The 16,263-nt window shown below is 54.7% G+C and overlaps 1 protein-coding gene across 1 annotated transcript in view; it reads left to right on the top strand.

Annotated features, from left to right (window-relative positions):
- Positions 1 to 16,263, top strand: part of LOC104384544 (protocadherin gamma-C5-like) — a 25,265-nt gene extending 9,002 nt beyond the window's left edge. Inside the window, exons 3-4 of the mRNA XM_086621841.1 lie at positions 10,295 to 10,383; positions 16,037 to 16,263. Of these exons, the coding sequence (XP_086477967.1) occupies positions 10,295 to 10,383; positions 16,037 to 16,263 (316 nt within the window). The remainder of the gene's footprint in view (positions 1 to 10,294; positions 10,384 to 16,036) is intronic.

The following is a 16,263-nucleotide window of genomic DNA, read 5'->3' as shown; positions in this document are numbered from 1 at the left end:
GAGGTCCGACGTGACAGCAGCACCCCAGTGTACCAGCACATACAGGCTGGGTGGAGAATGGATTGAGGGCAGCCCTGAGGAGAGGGACCTGGGGGTGTTGGTTGATGAGAAGCTCAACATGAGCCAGCAATATGCGCTGGCAGCCCAGAAAGCCAACCATGTCCTGGGCTGCATCAGAAGAAGTGTGGCCAGGAGATCGAGGGAGGGGATTCTGCCCCCTTGCTCTGCTCTCGTGAGACCCCCCTGCAGTGCTGCCTTCAGCTCTGGGATCCTCAGCATCAGAAGGACATGGAGCTGTTGGAGCGGGTCCTAGAGGAGGCCACAAAGATGATCCGAGGGCTGGGGCACCTCTGCTATGAAGACAGGCTGAGAGAATTGAAGTTGTTGAGCCTGGAGAAGAGAAGGCTCTGGGGAGATCTTCTAGCAGCCTTCCAGTACCTAAAGGGGCTACAAGAAAGCTGGAGAGGGACTTTGGACAAGGGTGTGTAGTGACAGGACAAGGGACAAATGACTTTAAACTGGAAGAGGGGAGATTTTGATCAGAGATAAGGAAGAAATTCTTCACTCTGAGGGTGGTGAGGCACTGGCACAGGTTGCCCAGAGAAGTTGGGGCTGCCCCATCCCTGGAAGTGTTCAAGGCCACAATGGATGAGGCTTTGGGCAACCTGACCCAGGGGAAGATGTCCCTGCCCATGGCAGGGGGATTGGAACTAGATGATCTTGAAGGTCCCTTTCAACCCAAACCATTCTATGATTCTATGACATGCTCCCACCAAGCGGACACCGTATGTACGTATCTGGGTGGGCCATCCCAGAGCACGCAGCAGCTGGGCCGGAGGACACAGGCAGAGGGAGACGTGGATGTTCGTGGGCTTACGCAGGACAGGGACAGATATGCAGCAAAAAGACAACTGGCCACAGATGCAGGCTTTAGCCCGTCCTTCCTAAAACAAAATACTTGCTAACCCAGCAGCCACAGGGTTGTCTGTGGGTGTTGTAACCCCCTAGGAATGTATGTTGCAAGTTTGTGTATAAATATATCTATATTTATACATAAATATATTGTATATGTTGATAACAGGCTTTGAGCAACCTGGTCTAGTGGAAGGTGTCCCTGCCCATGGCAGGGGAATTGGAACTAGATGATCTTTGAAGTCCATTCTAACCCAAACCGTTCCGTGATTCCATGATCAGAAACTTCCACCTGGCCATTGGGGCTGGTTGAAACCACTCAACAGCTTCTGGAAGCAGGGGGAATTGAATGGGAGGATGGGCAGTGTGGGGCAAACAGGCTGAAAAAGGGAAAAGGAGACAGTCGTCAGGACAGTGTCACTTGGAGAACATGTGGCTGGTGGGACGTGCACCGCAGCTGGTGTCACTGTGGCTCAGGGAAGGCCAGGAGCCCTGGGAGCACTGCTGGCACCTCCGGGCTGGTGCAGGCTTCCCACCCTCAACTCTTCATGACAGAGGCAAGGGGAGCAGCAGAAAGAACTGCCATGCTGGGAACTTTAGGTAATCATTGCAATCCTCAGGTTTCCACCCCAAATGCACTCAAGGGTTGAAGCCAACAGGGGTATTTCGCTTTGCCAGGCGAGGTTCCACGTGTTTTGCAGGTGAATCAAAAGCAGAGTAGCAGTCTTTGGGCCAAAATTACTGCTGCCTTTGGCTGGTTTGGGTTCTTCTGCCTGTGCAGATGTTGGAGTATTGACCGATTCCTCCTGTGTGAGCGGAGCCCGGCAGCCTGAAAAATCACAGCACCCTCTGGAAATGTCTCTGGGGCCATCGCTTTGCAGCAACAGCCATAACCTAAGGGACACAGCCATCGCCGAAGATGGAGAGCTGCTGCACTTTAATGTGGGCTGTGGACCCCGAAGTGCAGGAGGAGTTGTGCCAGTAAAGGGGTTCTGCTCTGAAGGGAACCGGTTTCCTCCCCAGCAAAGTCTTTGGGGCTTCAGAGCTCAAATCACCGGCTTGTGCCAGGTCCTGGGGAGCCTGGGGGAGAAGTTGCCTTTTTGAGGCATATTTGAGGTGTTTTTTCATGCCCAATGATGCAGCCCATGCCAGCCTCCAGCCCGTTTGCGGGTCTTTTGCCCAGCCAACACCTTGGAGGGAACCACGGCAGCCCAGCAAGGGACAGACAGTTGCATCTGCCGGGTTTGGTGTTGCTCTGGTGGGTCTTGAAACAGGGAAGGTGGAAGACCACTCAGAGGCTCAGATCTTTAGGTGAGACTGTGGTTTCCTATCAACCACAGCAGAGAAAATGCTGCTTTAAAGCGTTACGGAGCTGCTGAGAGCCTGGCTTTGCTCTGAGCGTGGGCTGCAGCCCCATGGTGGGATTTTGGAGCAGATTTGGGGCACTGGGACAGGCAGGAGCTGTTTTGATGCTTGGGAGCAGGTGTTGTCCCTGGATAACTGCTCTCCTTCCCCCTTCCCTCTGGGGCTGAGCTGATCCTGGCAATGGAAGCTGAAGATATTGTAGTGATGTGTCCTGGTCCCATCCCACCTCCCTTTCTACAGCCAGGAGACCATAGAGCTGGTCCCCCATGCCGTGCATGACACCTGTGAGCACTCCGGCTTGCAGGGTTCACCATTTTGGGGTGACTCCTCGAGTCCCCAACACAAGAAGGACATGGAGCTACTGGAATGGGTCCAGAGGAGGCCACGAAGATGATCCGAGGGCTGGAGCACCTCTGCTATGGAGACAGGCTGAGAGAGTTGGGGCTGTTCAGCCTGGAGAAGAGAAGGCTCCGGGGTGATCTTATAGCAGCCTTCCAGTACCTAAAGGGGGCCTACAGGAAAGCTGGAGAGGGACTTTTTACAAGGGTGTGTAGTGATAGGACAAGGGGCAATGGCTTTAAACTGAAAGAGGGGAGATTTAGGTTAGATATAAGAAAGAAATTCTTTACACTGAGGGTGGTGAGGCACTGGCACAGGTTGCCCAGAGAAGCTGTGGCTGCCGCATCCCTGGAAGTGTCCAAGGCCAGGCTGGATGGGGCTTTGGGCAACCTGGTGTAGTGGAGGATTTCCCTGCCCATGGCAGGGGGCTTGGAACTAGATGATCTTTGAGGTCCCTTCCAACCCAAACCATTCTATAATTCTATGATTTTGGCTATTAAGAGCCCAAATTTCATCAAATTCAGTATTTGGACTTCTTTCTAGCTCACATAGCCCTGTCCAGCTGAACGTTTCCTTCTCTTATTGACCGTCCTGGGCCAATAATCCCATTATCTGCATTTGTCACGGCCTTTCAAGTCTAAGCCATCCGACTCCTGCCAGGTGGGACAAAAGGGAGAGCCTTTTATGGAGAAAGGGAAATATCCTACGGATGGGACGTGTTTCTCATTCTGGAAATGAGAATATCCCCCAGATATCCCCCAGAATATCACGCGTTTCGTCATCATGATGTTATGTATAGAAAGGCTATTTTAGGTACTTTAGCAGGTGCTACGTGTAGTAGTTTAATTTTTCTCTCTCCATCTGCTTCCTGCGCAGCTGAGCGCGTGCCACGGCTGGCTGCAGAGGCGCACGGCTCCGACAAACAGGCACAATAACCTTTCCAAAGAATTTCTCAAAATATCCTTCCCGGCATGTTTTGGGGTGGCAGCAGGATGGGGCGGGTGAAATAATACTGGTCTCAACTCCGTCTCGTCTAGGTGGGCTGGAGGAGTCCCTGGGAGGTGGGACACACACACACTGTCCCTGGACCCCATTTTAGAGCCATGGTGGCCTTTTGTTGCATCCCAGCCGCTCCACTGGCTGGAAGTCACAGAATCACAGAATGATTTGGGTTGGAAGGGACCTTTAAGATCATCTAGTTCCAGCCCCCCTGCCGTGGGCAGGGACACCCTCCACTACACCAGGTTGCTCAAAGCCCCATCCAACCTGGCCTTGAACACTGCCAGGGATGGGGCATTCACGACTTCTCTGAGCAACCTGGTCCAGTGCCTCACGACTCTCAGAGGGAAGAATTTCTTCCTTAGATCTCATTGAAATCTCCCCTCTTTCAGTTTAAAGCCATTGCCCCGTGTCCTGTCACTACACACCCTTGTCCAAAGCCCCTCTCCAGCTTTCTTGTAGCCCCTTTAGGTACTAGAAGGCTGCTGGAAGGTCTCCCCGGAGCCTTCTCTTCTCCTGGCTGAACAACCCCAACTCTCTCAGCCTGTCTCCATAGCAGAGGTGCTCCAGCCCTTGGATCATCTTCGTGGCCTCTTCTGGACCCGCTCCAACAGCTCCATGTCCTTCTTGTATTGGGGACCCCAGAGCTGTACGCAGCACTGCAGGTGGGGTCTCAGGAGAGCAGAGCAGAGGGGCAGAATCCCCTCCCTTGACCTGCTGCCCACGCTGCTCTGGATGCAGCCCAGGACACGGTTGGCTTTCTGGGCTGCCAGCACACGTTGCCAGCTCCTGTTGAGTTTCTCAACCAACACTCCCAAGTCCTTCTCCTCAGGGCTGCTCTCCATCCATTCTCCGCCCAGGCTGTACTTCTGCACGACTCACCGGTGCTTTGGGAGGCTGCAAATCTTCCCCCTCGCCAAACTCCGCTTGCCTGCTCCTATTTTTCCATCCCATCTTTGCAAAGTCATGATCTGAAAGCTGGACCTCATCCAGACCCTCTCCAGCCCTTGTAATTGCATTACGGAAGCGGCAGGGAATGTGTGGAGCGGGGGGAAGGGCCGGCAGCATCCTCTGCTATGGAATGGAGAAGGCAGGAAATTGTGGCATTTTTGGAGCTGGTTCCATTATTTTTTTGGGGGAGGGGGGGGTGGTGGTGGGACAGAGGGCTGCTGGCCCTGGGGCTGCATCCCCAGCCGTGGGGGATGCGTCTCCAGCGTGCCTTGAGCGTGGCAGAGGCTCAGCACCCACAGGGACTGATTTGTTCCTTTTTGCTTGTCATTTTGCCAGCCTGGAAACATGCAGGAGAGGGAGAAAATAGGATCGAAGTGGGGAAAAGGTTGGAAGGGGAAATGAACCCCAACCATCTCCTCCTCCCTGGAGCGGGGACGCCTGGGAGCAGCCAGGGCCGCGGGGTGGGAGTGGTGCTGGCTGGGTCTGGAGCTACTGCTGTAGGAGCCAGAAAGCCCTAAATGAGAGAGGAGGGAGGATGCTGAGGGTTTCCCGGGAAAAGGAAAATCCTCAGGCTGAGCGGTGCCCTCAGCCCTGCCAGGCACCCCCAGGGTGCTGGGGTCTCATCCCTGTGGCTCTGATGGCACCACTCTGGCACAAATCAACATCTTCAGTTTGTTGTGGTGCTGCTGCGGTTCGTGTTTCCAGCTGCAGAGCGAGGCAAACCAATTTTTCAGGAATCCACCAGGCAGTCGTGCAAATAAATGTTTGCAAGGCCTCCGGCTGCCATAGTGACGAGCTCCATAGCAACCCTGCAAGGAAATGAATAATTCTGTGCTCGGGAGTGGAAATTAAAAAGGGACGTGGTGGCTGGGGGTGTGCCACAAAATAGCTGGTCAGAGAAGCACCAGGGTCCACCCTACGCTGCTGGAGTGGGTGCTGGTGGAAGCTGTCAGTAATGGGGCGGTGGGCAAGTGGGGTTGGAGGACAAGCCTTTTTTTTTTTTTTTTTTTTTTTTTTTGGCATTCCCTGATTTCCATGTAGCCAGGTTTAATGAAGGCATCTACGGGTCGTGCACTGGCTGTACCTGCCTGGCACAGTCCCCATCCTGGGCTCCGTGTCCACTGTTCCCAGAGAACCCTAAGCCACTGCATCCCTGGGCTTGTCTCGAACAGGAGTTTGTTTCTTTCATTCCAGTCTTAGCTACGCTGGAAGCGTTCCGGAAAATGCAAGCCAGCTCTTTGCTGAGCTTTGAAGTGTGGAGTAGAATTGAACAGGGAAAGAAAAAATAAATCTATCCTATGGGGGATGGGTTTTTAGAAAAAAAACAACCTATTGAGTCAACGGCATTTGGATTAAAAAACAACGAGTCCTTGGAGTCATTTCCATAGGAACCAGCCCTCCTCCAGCGCCGGAGGCTGAGGCCAAGCGGGGAGCAGTGCTGCCAGGGGGGGTGTCCGAGGTGTGCCCACCCCGGGCTGCTCGCTGTTGGGTCAGTGATTCACAGCTCTGATTCACAACTCCATCCTATGGCCGTGGCAGACGGCCAGATGTGGCCGTCAGCTGTGTGCCTTTTCCCAACCCGAGAAGTTATTTTTGGGTGTTTTTAGATTACAGCACTTGTTTTTTGGTGGTGGTTTGGGTTTTTTTTTTTGTGCCTCTGAATTCTGGATGATTGCACTGCGAGTAATTGAGGCACTTGAATTTCCTGCTCGGAAAAGTGAGCTCGATACCCTTTTTTTGCAACCCTAAGGCGTTTCTAAAATAGCTTTGCTGCCTGGCGTCATGGAGGGGCAGGCACACAGCTTTGGGGCTGTTTATGCAAAATTTAGGAACACTGGGTACGAGTTTGCAGGAAAGGACGAGGGGGCCATTAGGTTGAACGTGAGTCACCAGCTCACCCTTGCTGTGGTGGGTATAGACCCACTCTATACTGGTTTTTACTGGTAAGATTGTAGCCAGCAGGTCAAGAGAAGAGATGGTTGCCCTCAATTTGGTGCTCATGGGGCCACACCTGGAGGACCATGCCCAGTTTTGGACTCTCCACTGCAGCAAAGATGTGGCCATATATATAGGAGCCACCGAAATAATCGCGGTCTGGACTCTGTGGCAGGGGAGGGGAGGCTGAGAGCTGGGAGAAGGGTCTCATCGCTGTCTTTGGAGATGCACAGTGAAAGAACAAGGATCAATGGGCACTTGTTGCAAGAAGACAAATTTGGAGTAGATGTTAGGATACCATTTTTCACCCAAGGGTAGTCAAACACTAGAACAGGAGGCCGGAGAGGTGGAGAAACCTCATACTCAAAACGCGGCCGTTCAGAGCCCTGAGCATCTACTAGAAGGTTGGATCCAGCTGAAAGCTTGGCCCTGTTTTGAGTGGGGTGTTGGGCCAGAGACCTTCCCACCTTCGTTAGGCTGGGTGCTTCATGTGACTCTCTAGCTGAATCACTCTGTGATTTTGTGATCCCACGGGGCGCAGGACTTTAGCTGTCCCTTGGACACTGGGGTCTAACCATAATGCAGGGGCCAGTGAGGTCCAACATGTTGAGTTCAGATGTGTTGACTCCCTTTCAAAGACCAGAAGAAAGGAAAAGGGTCTCAACCACTGCCCATCTCCCGTCCTCCAGGGATGAACCTCTCTCTGCTCACTGGTGATGCAGGGTCACCCTTCCCTGGGGAGCCCACACCTCTGAAACATGAGGTCAGGACAACCTGAACAAGATCCACGTGGTTCTTGATACGGCTGCTCTTCTTGTGCTGTGCACTGTAGGGGTTGAGCTGTGTCCTTGAGCCTCCTCCCAAGGACTAACCATGGCCCTTCTTCCCCCACTTTCCAACCCAGCCCTGGGCAAGTCTCGTCCTTGGTGGTGCCCAGCTCTCCCTTCTGTGCCTACATGCAGCCATGGGGCCAAGGGTCACTAGGGAGGAGAGTGAAGACCATCTGGTTAGAGATCTTGGAGAGGGTGGGGGTCCTAGGGCTACCTCCTGGGTGAATTCCCTCACACAACGTCCTTCCGTGCATTCCCGCTGTCCCGGGGCACGGAGTCATGGCTTTGACAGGAGGCAGGAGGAGCTTCTGCCCAGTGCAGCCTGTTGCTCAAGGAGAGGTGGGAGAGGAGGAAAGAGTCTTTCAGAAGGTGGAAAATGTGATGCCGGCACTGCTGTGTTGAAGAGGGCGTTGAACCTGGGCCTCCCATTTCAAAACAGAGGTTGAACCACTGGAATATTAGAATTTAAAAAAAAATGATAATAATGGATTTGGCACTTCCTTGTGCATTCCCTTTCCCCATCCCTGGATCCCAGCATTGTGCTGGGGCAGCCCTTGGAGCCAGGAGCAGCGGCCGGGTGGCACCGAGGGTGTTTCTAGGCAGTTTTCCTGCAGCCCTAAAAAACCTGGGGACCTCAGCTGCCAGCGGGGGGGACACAACACTGGTGGGGCAGGAGCTGCTGGAGTTAGCTGGTGGCTAAATGGGTTGTGGTTTGCCATGGGGTTTAGGTTCGTTAAGTCCTTTATTGGATCTAGCTTGGGGCTCTATTCCCAGCCCTGCTCGTGACGTTAACAGGTCACTGCAGCCCCAGGGCTGTCCCCACCTTGTCCCCGCTGCCTGGGCTGCCTGTGCCCTGCTCACTGGCACGACACCGGGCAACCATCACGCGAGCGCTGAGATCAATGTGTGAGGTGGGCGAGCTTCGCCCCTGGTCACCTTGAGACCGTGCCACCACGCACGTCGCAGAGGATGGGTGTAAATAGTTTTTGGGGTGCCCTGGGTTGCAGCAGGCGGCCGGTATTTCAGAAGCGGTGGCTACTGGGGCAGGTTCTGCTGCATTAGTGGTTGTTGGTATCCTGCATAGATACACTGGTGTGAGAGCGGTGCCCGGCACCTGCCGGGGGATGGATCGGGCATGGATGGTTGTGTGGTCCTGGCACAGATCCTGCCTGTCATTGGGCAAGTTGCTTAAGACCAGTTTTTCAGTAGATTATCTGGGAGCACCCATGCGTGCGTCGTTGCACCCAGATCTTGTGTTTCTAAGGGAGTTTGCCCATATACACCCCTCACCGAGGCCATACCAGCCGTGTGACCGAGCAGGGCTGTGTGGGGCCATATTGGAGCTCACGGATGCTCTGCTCCATCCCATGTATCGGCAGTTTTAAGTTCTTGTACACTCAGGGCTTCCCTCCTTGCAGAGCTTTGATGCAGCTGGGGCAGGGACCTAGAATGAGAACTGCCCGTGCTACAAGGCCACCCTGGCAGATAAAACCTTCAAGGACGTGCCTATGAGTCTGTCCCAGTTCTGACGTGGCCGTATTGAGCCCGTCCTGCATGTGAGGGCTGCAGTGGGTGCAGCCATCGGGGACACTCGGGTGGTGGGATGCTCAGCATAGTCATGAAGAGCCCATCCGCCACCCAGCACGTGGCACTGAGTTGGCACTGACGGTGCCTGCGCTGGCATTTGTAGCGTGCAGGGTGCTGAGTGGTCAAGCACGGAGCTGCTGGCGGGAGACCCCAGAGCTGGGGGAGATGTTGGCTGCTTGAGCGTGTCTGAGCGGGGCTTTGGAGGCTGAGCAGGGCTTGGGGGTCTGGCAGCCCCTGGGTGCAAGGTGGAAGAAGCCACCTCTGTGCCTTGCAGCCTGGGGTTTAGAGCACTTTCCTGGGAAACGGGCTCAGCTCTGTCCAAGGGAAAGGGCTTTCGAACTCCTCCATCTCACTTCTGGAGATCTCCCAGTCACAAAAGCAGCCCTTGTCCCAGGCAAACCAGTGCAGAGCTGAGGGGCAGAGGCTGAATGATCTGGTCATTCAGGGTGAGAGCAGAGGAGGACCCAGGGAGCTGGTGGGATGTTCAGGTGTCTCTGCTGGAAGCAGTGATGTTTTGGGAGGGTTCTGGGAGCACAGCCCTGACCCTTCCGGAGGGGAAGTGAGCAGTGGCCGAGCACAGCTGGCACCTGGCAAACGTGAATGCGGGGCTTGTTAGACTGCACACAGACTGCTGATTGTAACCGCGGTCACAAACCCTCCTTGATCAAAGCCTGGTAGCATTCCCAGAGGTTTCCCAGGCGGATCTGTGGTGCTCAGCTATCCCCTGCATCAACCAGCCCTGGGGAACCAAGGTGGGCACCCACCTCCCTTCTCTGCTCTCCCCATTGCTCCAGCTTCTCCAGGACTGTTTGCTACCAGCTCTGCAGAGCCAGCGGCTGCTCCTGGACTCATCAATGGAGCAGCTGCCTCCATGCTAATCCCAAATCCCATCGCAGCGCGGAGTTTTCTCACCCCTGGTCTCAGGAACGGAGCTGCAGACCGGAGTTGTAGCCTGAACTATTGCCCCTGACAGGGGCATCCACTCACATGGCCTGCAAAAGGAACAGGGCACATGGGTGTACGAGGGGGCATGCAGCTCTGGGACTTCAGGACCAGCATTTTTTTTGTGATATTACATTGGTGGGAAGGCACTTAGGGGGATTTTGAGGTGCTGGTTGTCTCTGAAGGCAGCAGGATTTAGGTGGGTGGTGCTGGAAGCACCGCTGAGTCCTCAAGTGCCTTTGGTATTGGTGCTTTATTCTTCAAAAGCCTGGGGAGGGATGGAGACCTCTGAAAGTGTTTTGACTCTGGAGAGTTATTTAATAGAAGGATTTAAAGTGGACAAGCCTGCAGCCTTGGCTTCTCATGCTCTCTGACATGCCCACTCCTCCGTACCGAGCTGCAGTAACTTGCTGGTTTTTTTTCTTCTCCCGTAGCTCCCAGAATGGAGAGGAAGGTGGAGCCTGGCCGAACAACCAGTTTGACACAGAGATGCTCCAAGCCATGATCCTGGCTTCAGCAAACGGTTGGTCTCCATCGCGTGTGGGAAAACTGTGGCGCGGACATCTCGGATGCATGCTGTTAGATGAGATGCTGGTGGGACTTAGTATCTGGGTTGGCTGGGATGGCTTCAGAAGTCCTTCTTCAGCAGTTGTCAGTGGAAAAGCACCACTGTCAGTGTTACCCTGCAGAGGAGAGGGGCTGGGAAGGATTCAGGCAGAGGAGATACCAGATAACCATCAGCATCAGACGTGCTGTGGGCAGGGGTGACTCTTCCATCCAAACTATATTATCTACGTACTGGACAGAATGTTGCCTGACTCGTGATGGGGTTGTGTTACATGAAAGAGCTGGTCTTGAGGTGTGTTATAAGCTACTTGGTTCCAGAAGGTGACAGTAAATGAAACATCTACTGTGTTACAATTTGATTTAAGCGAGGAGGTGGGAGCCCAGAGAAGTTGGGGCTGCCCCATCCCTGGAAGTGTTCAAGGCCAGGTTGGATGAGGCTTTGAGCAACCTGGTGTAGTGGAGGGTGTCCCTGCCCATGGCAGGGGGGTTGGAACTGGATGATCTTGAAGGTCCCTTCCAACCCAAACCATTCCATGATTCTATGATTTGCTTGTAGTTGGGCCAGGAACACACAATAAAGACCTGACTCAGTATCCCTAACGAGTCTCATGTCCAGAGATGCCAGCATGTGTCCCCCGCTCACACCAAGTCCCTCCGTGAGCCGTGGGCTCACCACAGTTTGCCGTGCCGGCCATTGCTGGCTCTTTGTGGTTGTAATGGCTGAGGGTTTGGTTTGGGGGTCGGTTGGGGTTGGTTCTGGTTCTTGGCTGTGCCGCGTGGAAGCGGTGGGCAGGGAGGACTGTTCCCACGCACTCGCCGTCTCCACGACTAAAAGAAGGGCAATTATCGCTCTGCGCCGCGCTCGGGATGAAGAGGCTGGTTTTCATACAGCTTTTATTTATAAATACCTCCAAGTTTTTTCCCCCTCCCTTGATTTAAAAATAGCAGTGACAGCGCGGCCATAAAACCCCGTGTGAAATGCTTAGGATGTTTCTTATGAGCTGGTGGGAGAGAAGGAATGTGGGGGAGGAGGAGGGCCGGCTTTGGTGTTGCTTTCTTGGAAAGCTGCTGCAGCTGAACTTTGCTGCTCCGCAGACACCGGGCAGCCTGAAGACCCAGCTGCCGCGGCCGGGGAAGGGGACAAAGGTCTTGGGCAAGGGAGTTGTTTACACTCGAGGGCAAGAAAGAATGCCAAAATGTGGCTCTGCTCTGAAAAACGACCATGGAAAAATAGACTCTGGGCTTGCATGTGGTTATCATCAGCCGGGGCCTCCGGATCCGCATTCCTTGCTCATAAATAAAGCTGTTTTTCTGACCGCCACCCCAGCAGTCCCCAGGACCTGAGCGCCGAGCAGGGGTCCCTTTCCATGTAGCCCCAGGCCCTATTGCAGCAAATCTCCCCCAATCCACAAGTCCCAAACAGTCCCAACCTCTCCCACGGCTTCAGAGCACGCCGGGGGTTTAATTTAAATCAGATCCGTTCGCTGGATAAAGGCTTTCCCTGCTGCAGCCCCAGGGAGGGGATGGCGCCCTCCGCTCCAGCCTTTTCTTGCCTGTGCCAGTCCTTGCTGGGATGGATGGATGGATGGATGGATGGATGGATGGATGGATGGATGGATGGAGACACAGCCCAAGCTTTTTGCACCAGCCCTGTGTTTTCATGGCTCCCTTGCTCTCTGTCCCCCCCTTTCCTACTCTCGCTTATTAAACTAATAGTGTTGATTGGCGCAGGCTTTGGTTAGGGACAGCGCTAATTACCCATTAAGCTTTGTGCTGCCCATCCTTGTTTCCTGGCTGCTTAAATGATCCTTATCTCTTACTGTCACCTGCTGGGCTCTGTTTGAGCTCCGAGGTGGCAGGTGGGACACAGTGACACAAGTGATGGCACCGTGTGCCCTTGGCTCACCCGCTCCCCGAGCATAAGCTGCTCCTGCACAGGGTGGTCGATGCTGACTTGCACAGCACCGTGTCAAGCCCATGTTTGAGTCAGTGCCAAGCAGAGACTACCTGGGAAGCAGAAATTCCTGTGATGCCACTCTGCCATTCATTCTCAGGATGCCCCCCGGGAAGGGGACGGTGATGCCCTGCCTGCATCCCGACCCTGTGCCAAGGCTTACAAGAGGTAGAGCTGGCCTTGCCACGCCAAGCCTCCACCGATCCAGTCACTCTGGGAATTAAATTAGTTGCCCAATGGCTAAATCACCCTCCCAAGCCATGGTGCCTGGGGAGCTGGTTCCCCCCCAGGGCTGTGACCCTGCTCTACGGCTTTTGGCTCCCTTCCTCTGGATCTGCCTCCCTTGGAGCCAGGAACAACAGGAAAAGTGGCTGTTTTGAGGCATCTGAAGGGGCAGAGGCAGCTGCTAGGGCAGAGCAAAGAGCACAGATGCTCCGGGGCATCAGACGCTAAAGGCAGGCGGAGGAGCCACTCTGTCCTTAAAATTCTCCAGTGAGAATTGATAGGGGTGCTGGGAGATGGTGGGAGAGCAGACAGGAAGGCAGCCTCAGGAGGTCCTTCTCCCCAGCTCGGCTGCCCACAGGCAGGGCCAGACGTGCTATATTGGGTTCTCCTGAAAGCCCCACCAGCAGCTGCAGCAGCACGTGCTCCGGGGCAGCCTCCGGCCTCTCCTCCCCTCGGCTTCCGAAGGCGACGGAGCCACTAGCTGGTTATTTTTGCCGAATTCCAAAATTCTCTTTGTCTCCTGAGGACCGTTTGGATAACGGCTGGAAGCCAGGGAAAGGCTGAGCGTGACCTTTCCAGCAACAAGCGCTGAAGTGTCCTGCTTGGCAAGAGCGGCTCGGTGCCCGTTTATAAACCTCTATTGTCCCTGTTCTCTCTTCTTTTCAGCCTTAATGTCCATGTTACCTAGAAACAGCCCTTTGCTCTTACCCTCAACCAACTGGCAGACTGGGAACTTCATGGTTGGGTCTTTTTTCTCCCCCGTGAAAGCCGTGCTGTGACTGCAAACTGGTTCATGGGGACCGGTTGTCCTGGATGGCGCTGGCAGCCCCCAGCCCTCTCGCTGCCCAGAGCCCTGATGCATTTGGGATGGTCCAGGGGAGAAGTGGGGCAGCAGTATCCAGGGCAGATGAGAAGATGTCCAAGCCCACCAAACACTCAACTGGGCTGTATCCAGCTGGGGAAGCCCAGGGAAAAACATCTCCCTGCACTGCCAGAGGCCATAGTCCAGCTGTGAGCCAGTCTCTGTCTGCAGCCCGGCCTGATGGCACATCTCCAGCCATCCCATCCCCGTTCATAACACCCTGACGGGTGTGGAGTTGAGTTGATTGTTAATGAAACAAGTTGTTGATGAGGTGAGCGAGGATTAGCGATCAATAGCACTGGCTGTATATGCACATCTCCTCCAGACCAGGGTGCTCAAAGCCCCAGTAGGTCTGGGACCCATTTGCTGTGTTCAGCTCTGAGACCCCCAACACAAGATGGAGATGAAGGACATGGAGCTGTTGGAGCAGAGCCAGAGGAGGCCACAGAGATGATCCGAGGGCTGGAGCACCTCTGCTATGGAGACAGGCTGAGAGAGTTGGGGCTGTTCAGCCTGGAGAAGAGAAGGCTCTGGGGACACCTTCCAGCAGCCTTCCAGGACCTAAAGCTGGAGAGGGGCTATAAGAAAGCTGGAGAGGGGCTTTGGACAAGGATATATGGTGACAGGACAAGGGGCAATGGCTTTAAACTGAAAGAGGGGAGATTTAGCTTAGATCTAAGGAAGAAGTTCTTCCCTCTGAGGGTGATGAGGCAGTGGAACAGGTTGCCCAGAGAAGCTGTGGCTGCCCCATCCCTGGCAGTGTTCAAGGCCAGGTTGGATGAGGCTTTGAGCAACCTGACCCAGGGGAAGATGTCCCTGCCCATGGCAGGGGAGCTGGAACCGGATGATCTTGAAGGTCCTTTCCAACTCAAACCATTCTACGATTCTGTCATTTAAAGGGGACTGTAGAACAGTTTTCCTGCTGGTGAATGCTTCCACAGCGGAAAGCAAAACGGCATTTCCCTCAAGGTTTCTCTGTGTTCATCCCCTGTCCTCGGTGCACAATATCCCGCCTGTTTTCGCCCTCGCTGTGTGTTTTCCTCCAGCTGCTCCAGCAGAGCAGCTGTGGCTTCTCAAACCGCAGTCGCTTCGAGTTTCCGACCTCGGCCAGGGGAACGTGCACACAGCGGTGATTTCAGGGGGGCTGGTGCCATCTTGGCTCGGCTCTTCGTTGAGCTTTCTGGCTGGCTTAGCCACCTCCATCTGCTCAGGGGAGAGGAAAAGCAACGCGGAGGCGGGCGCAGATCTGGTCTGGAGAGAGGAAAAACATGAGGGGACCAGCCCACGGGCTCTGCTCCTTGTTTTTCTTTATTCCTGCCTGCGAAAGGAGGGAGTAGCAGCCCTGGATTCTGCCTTGGGCTCTTCAGGTGCCCTTGCTGGGTCTTTCTCCCAGGAGAGCACATCCACGAAGGAGTTAAAAGGCTGAGATGGGATCCCTGTATCGGATGCAGAGGCAGGGATTCAGCAAATGGTTTCCAAGCGGGGTTGTGCACAGATCCCACCCTGAGCCGTGCACCGGCGGTTGCACCGGAGCAGGTCGTGCAGCAGCTCATGGCAACCGTGTTGCTCCATGCCCTTTCGTCCCCCCCCAACTCATTTCTCCTCCCTGCCCCGGCTCCATCTGGTCTCCATCTTCCAGCACTATCCCAGCATCCCACCCTCTGCGCTCGCTCTCTCCATGCTGGGGCTTTGCAGCGCGGTGGGAATGAATCTGCCTTCCCCTCCCCCTACTCCTAAATCTGGACCATCGGATGCTCTTCGGCATCGATTGCCGTACTGCAGGGGAGGGATTTTTTTTTTTCCTTTGCATGTCCTGGGCTCTGCTCCCTGAATAAACCTGGCTGGAGCAATGCCGGGGGCAGGGCTTTAAATGCAGCGGAAAAAAAAATAAAAAATATTGGATTTCCCTTAATGCATTGCTAATGGTTGTGGCTGGATGATAGGTTTGTGACGGGCCACTTTCGGAGCGGAGGGGGGGGTGGGATGTTTTTCTGCAGGGAGGGACAGGCAGCCCCATGGGGCAGAGGAGAGGTCACCCAACCCCGACCAGCCTCCAGCCCCGAATCCCAAACCTTTAGTGAATGATGCAAGGTGGAAAAAAGGGATTTCGGTGCTGAGTGATGGCGCTGAAGGGTAATGAGGGGTGGGGGGGGCAAAGGTTGGTGGCACTGAGGTTTGGGTTTGACACCCAGTGAGGAACTTTTGGGGCTGCTGGGGCTTGGGGTGTTCTCTGATAGGACAAGGGGTAATGGTTTTAAAATAGAGGGAGGTAGATTCAGGTTGGATATTAGGAAAAAATTTTTTACCATGAGAGTTGTAGAACACTGGAACAGGTTGCCCAGAGCGGTGGTGGATGCTCCATCCCTGGAGACGTTCAAGGCCAGGTTGGATGAGGCCCTGAGCAACCTGATCTAGTTGGAGATATCCCTGTTCCTTGCAGGGGGGGTTGGACTAGATGGCCTTTGAAGGTCCCTTCCAGCCCTAACCATTCTATGATTCTATGATTCTCTGGCTGGCATTAACGACCTGCCCTTCTCTTCCCCCCGCATCCTCCGGCGTCACCCACAGAAGCTGCCGACGGCAACTCCACCCTGGGCGGCGGGACGGGCACCATGGGGCTGAGCGCCCGCTATGGCCCCCAGTTCACCCTGCAGCACGTCCCTGACTACCGGCAGAACGTCTACATCCCGGGCAGCACCGCCACCCTCACCAACGCCGCCGGCAAACGCGACGCCAAGAGCGCCGGCGCCTCGGGAGGCAACAAGAAGAAATCCGGGAAGAAGGAGAAGAAGTAG

The sequence above is a fragment of the Tauraco erythrolophus genome, chromosome 16 (assembly GCF_009769465.1).
Source record: "Tauraco erythrolophus isolate bTauEry1 chromosome 16, bTauEry1.pri, whole genome shotgun sequence".
Classification (NCBI taxonomy): Eukaryota; Metazoa; Chordata; class Aves; order Musophagiformes; family Musophagidae; genus Tauraco; species Tauraco erythrolophus.
The sequence above is the reverse complement of the archived record's forward strand: the minus strand, read 5'-3'. Positions and strand labels throughout refer to the sequence as shown.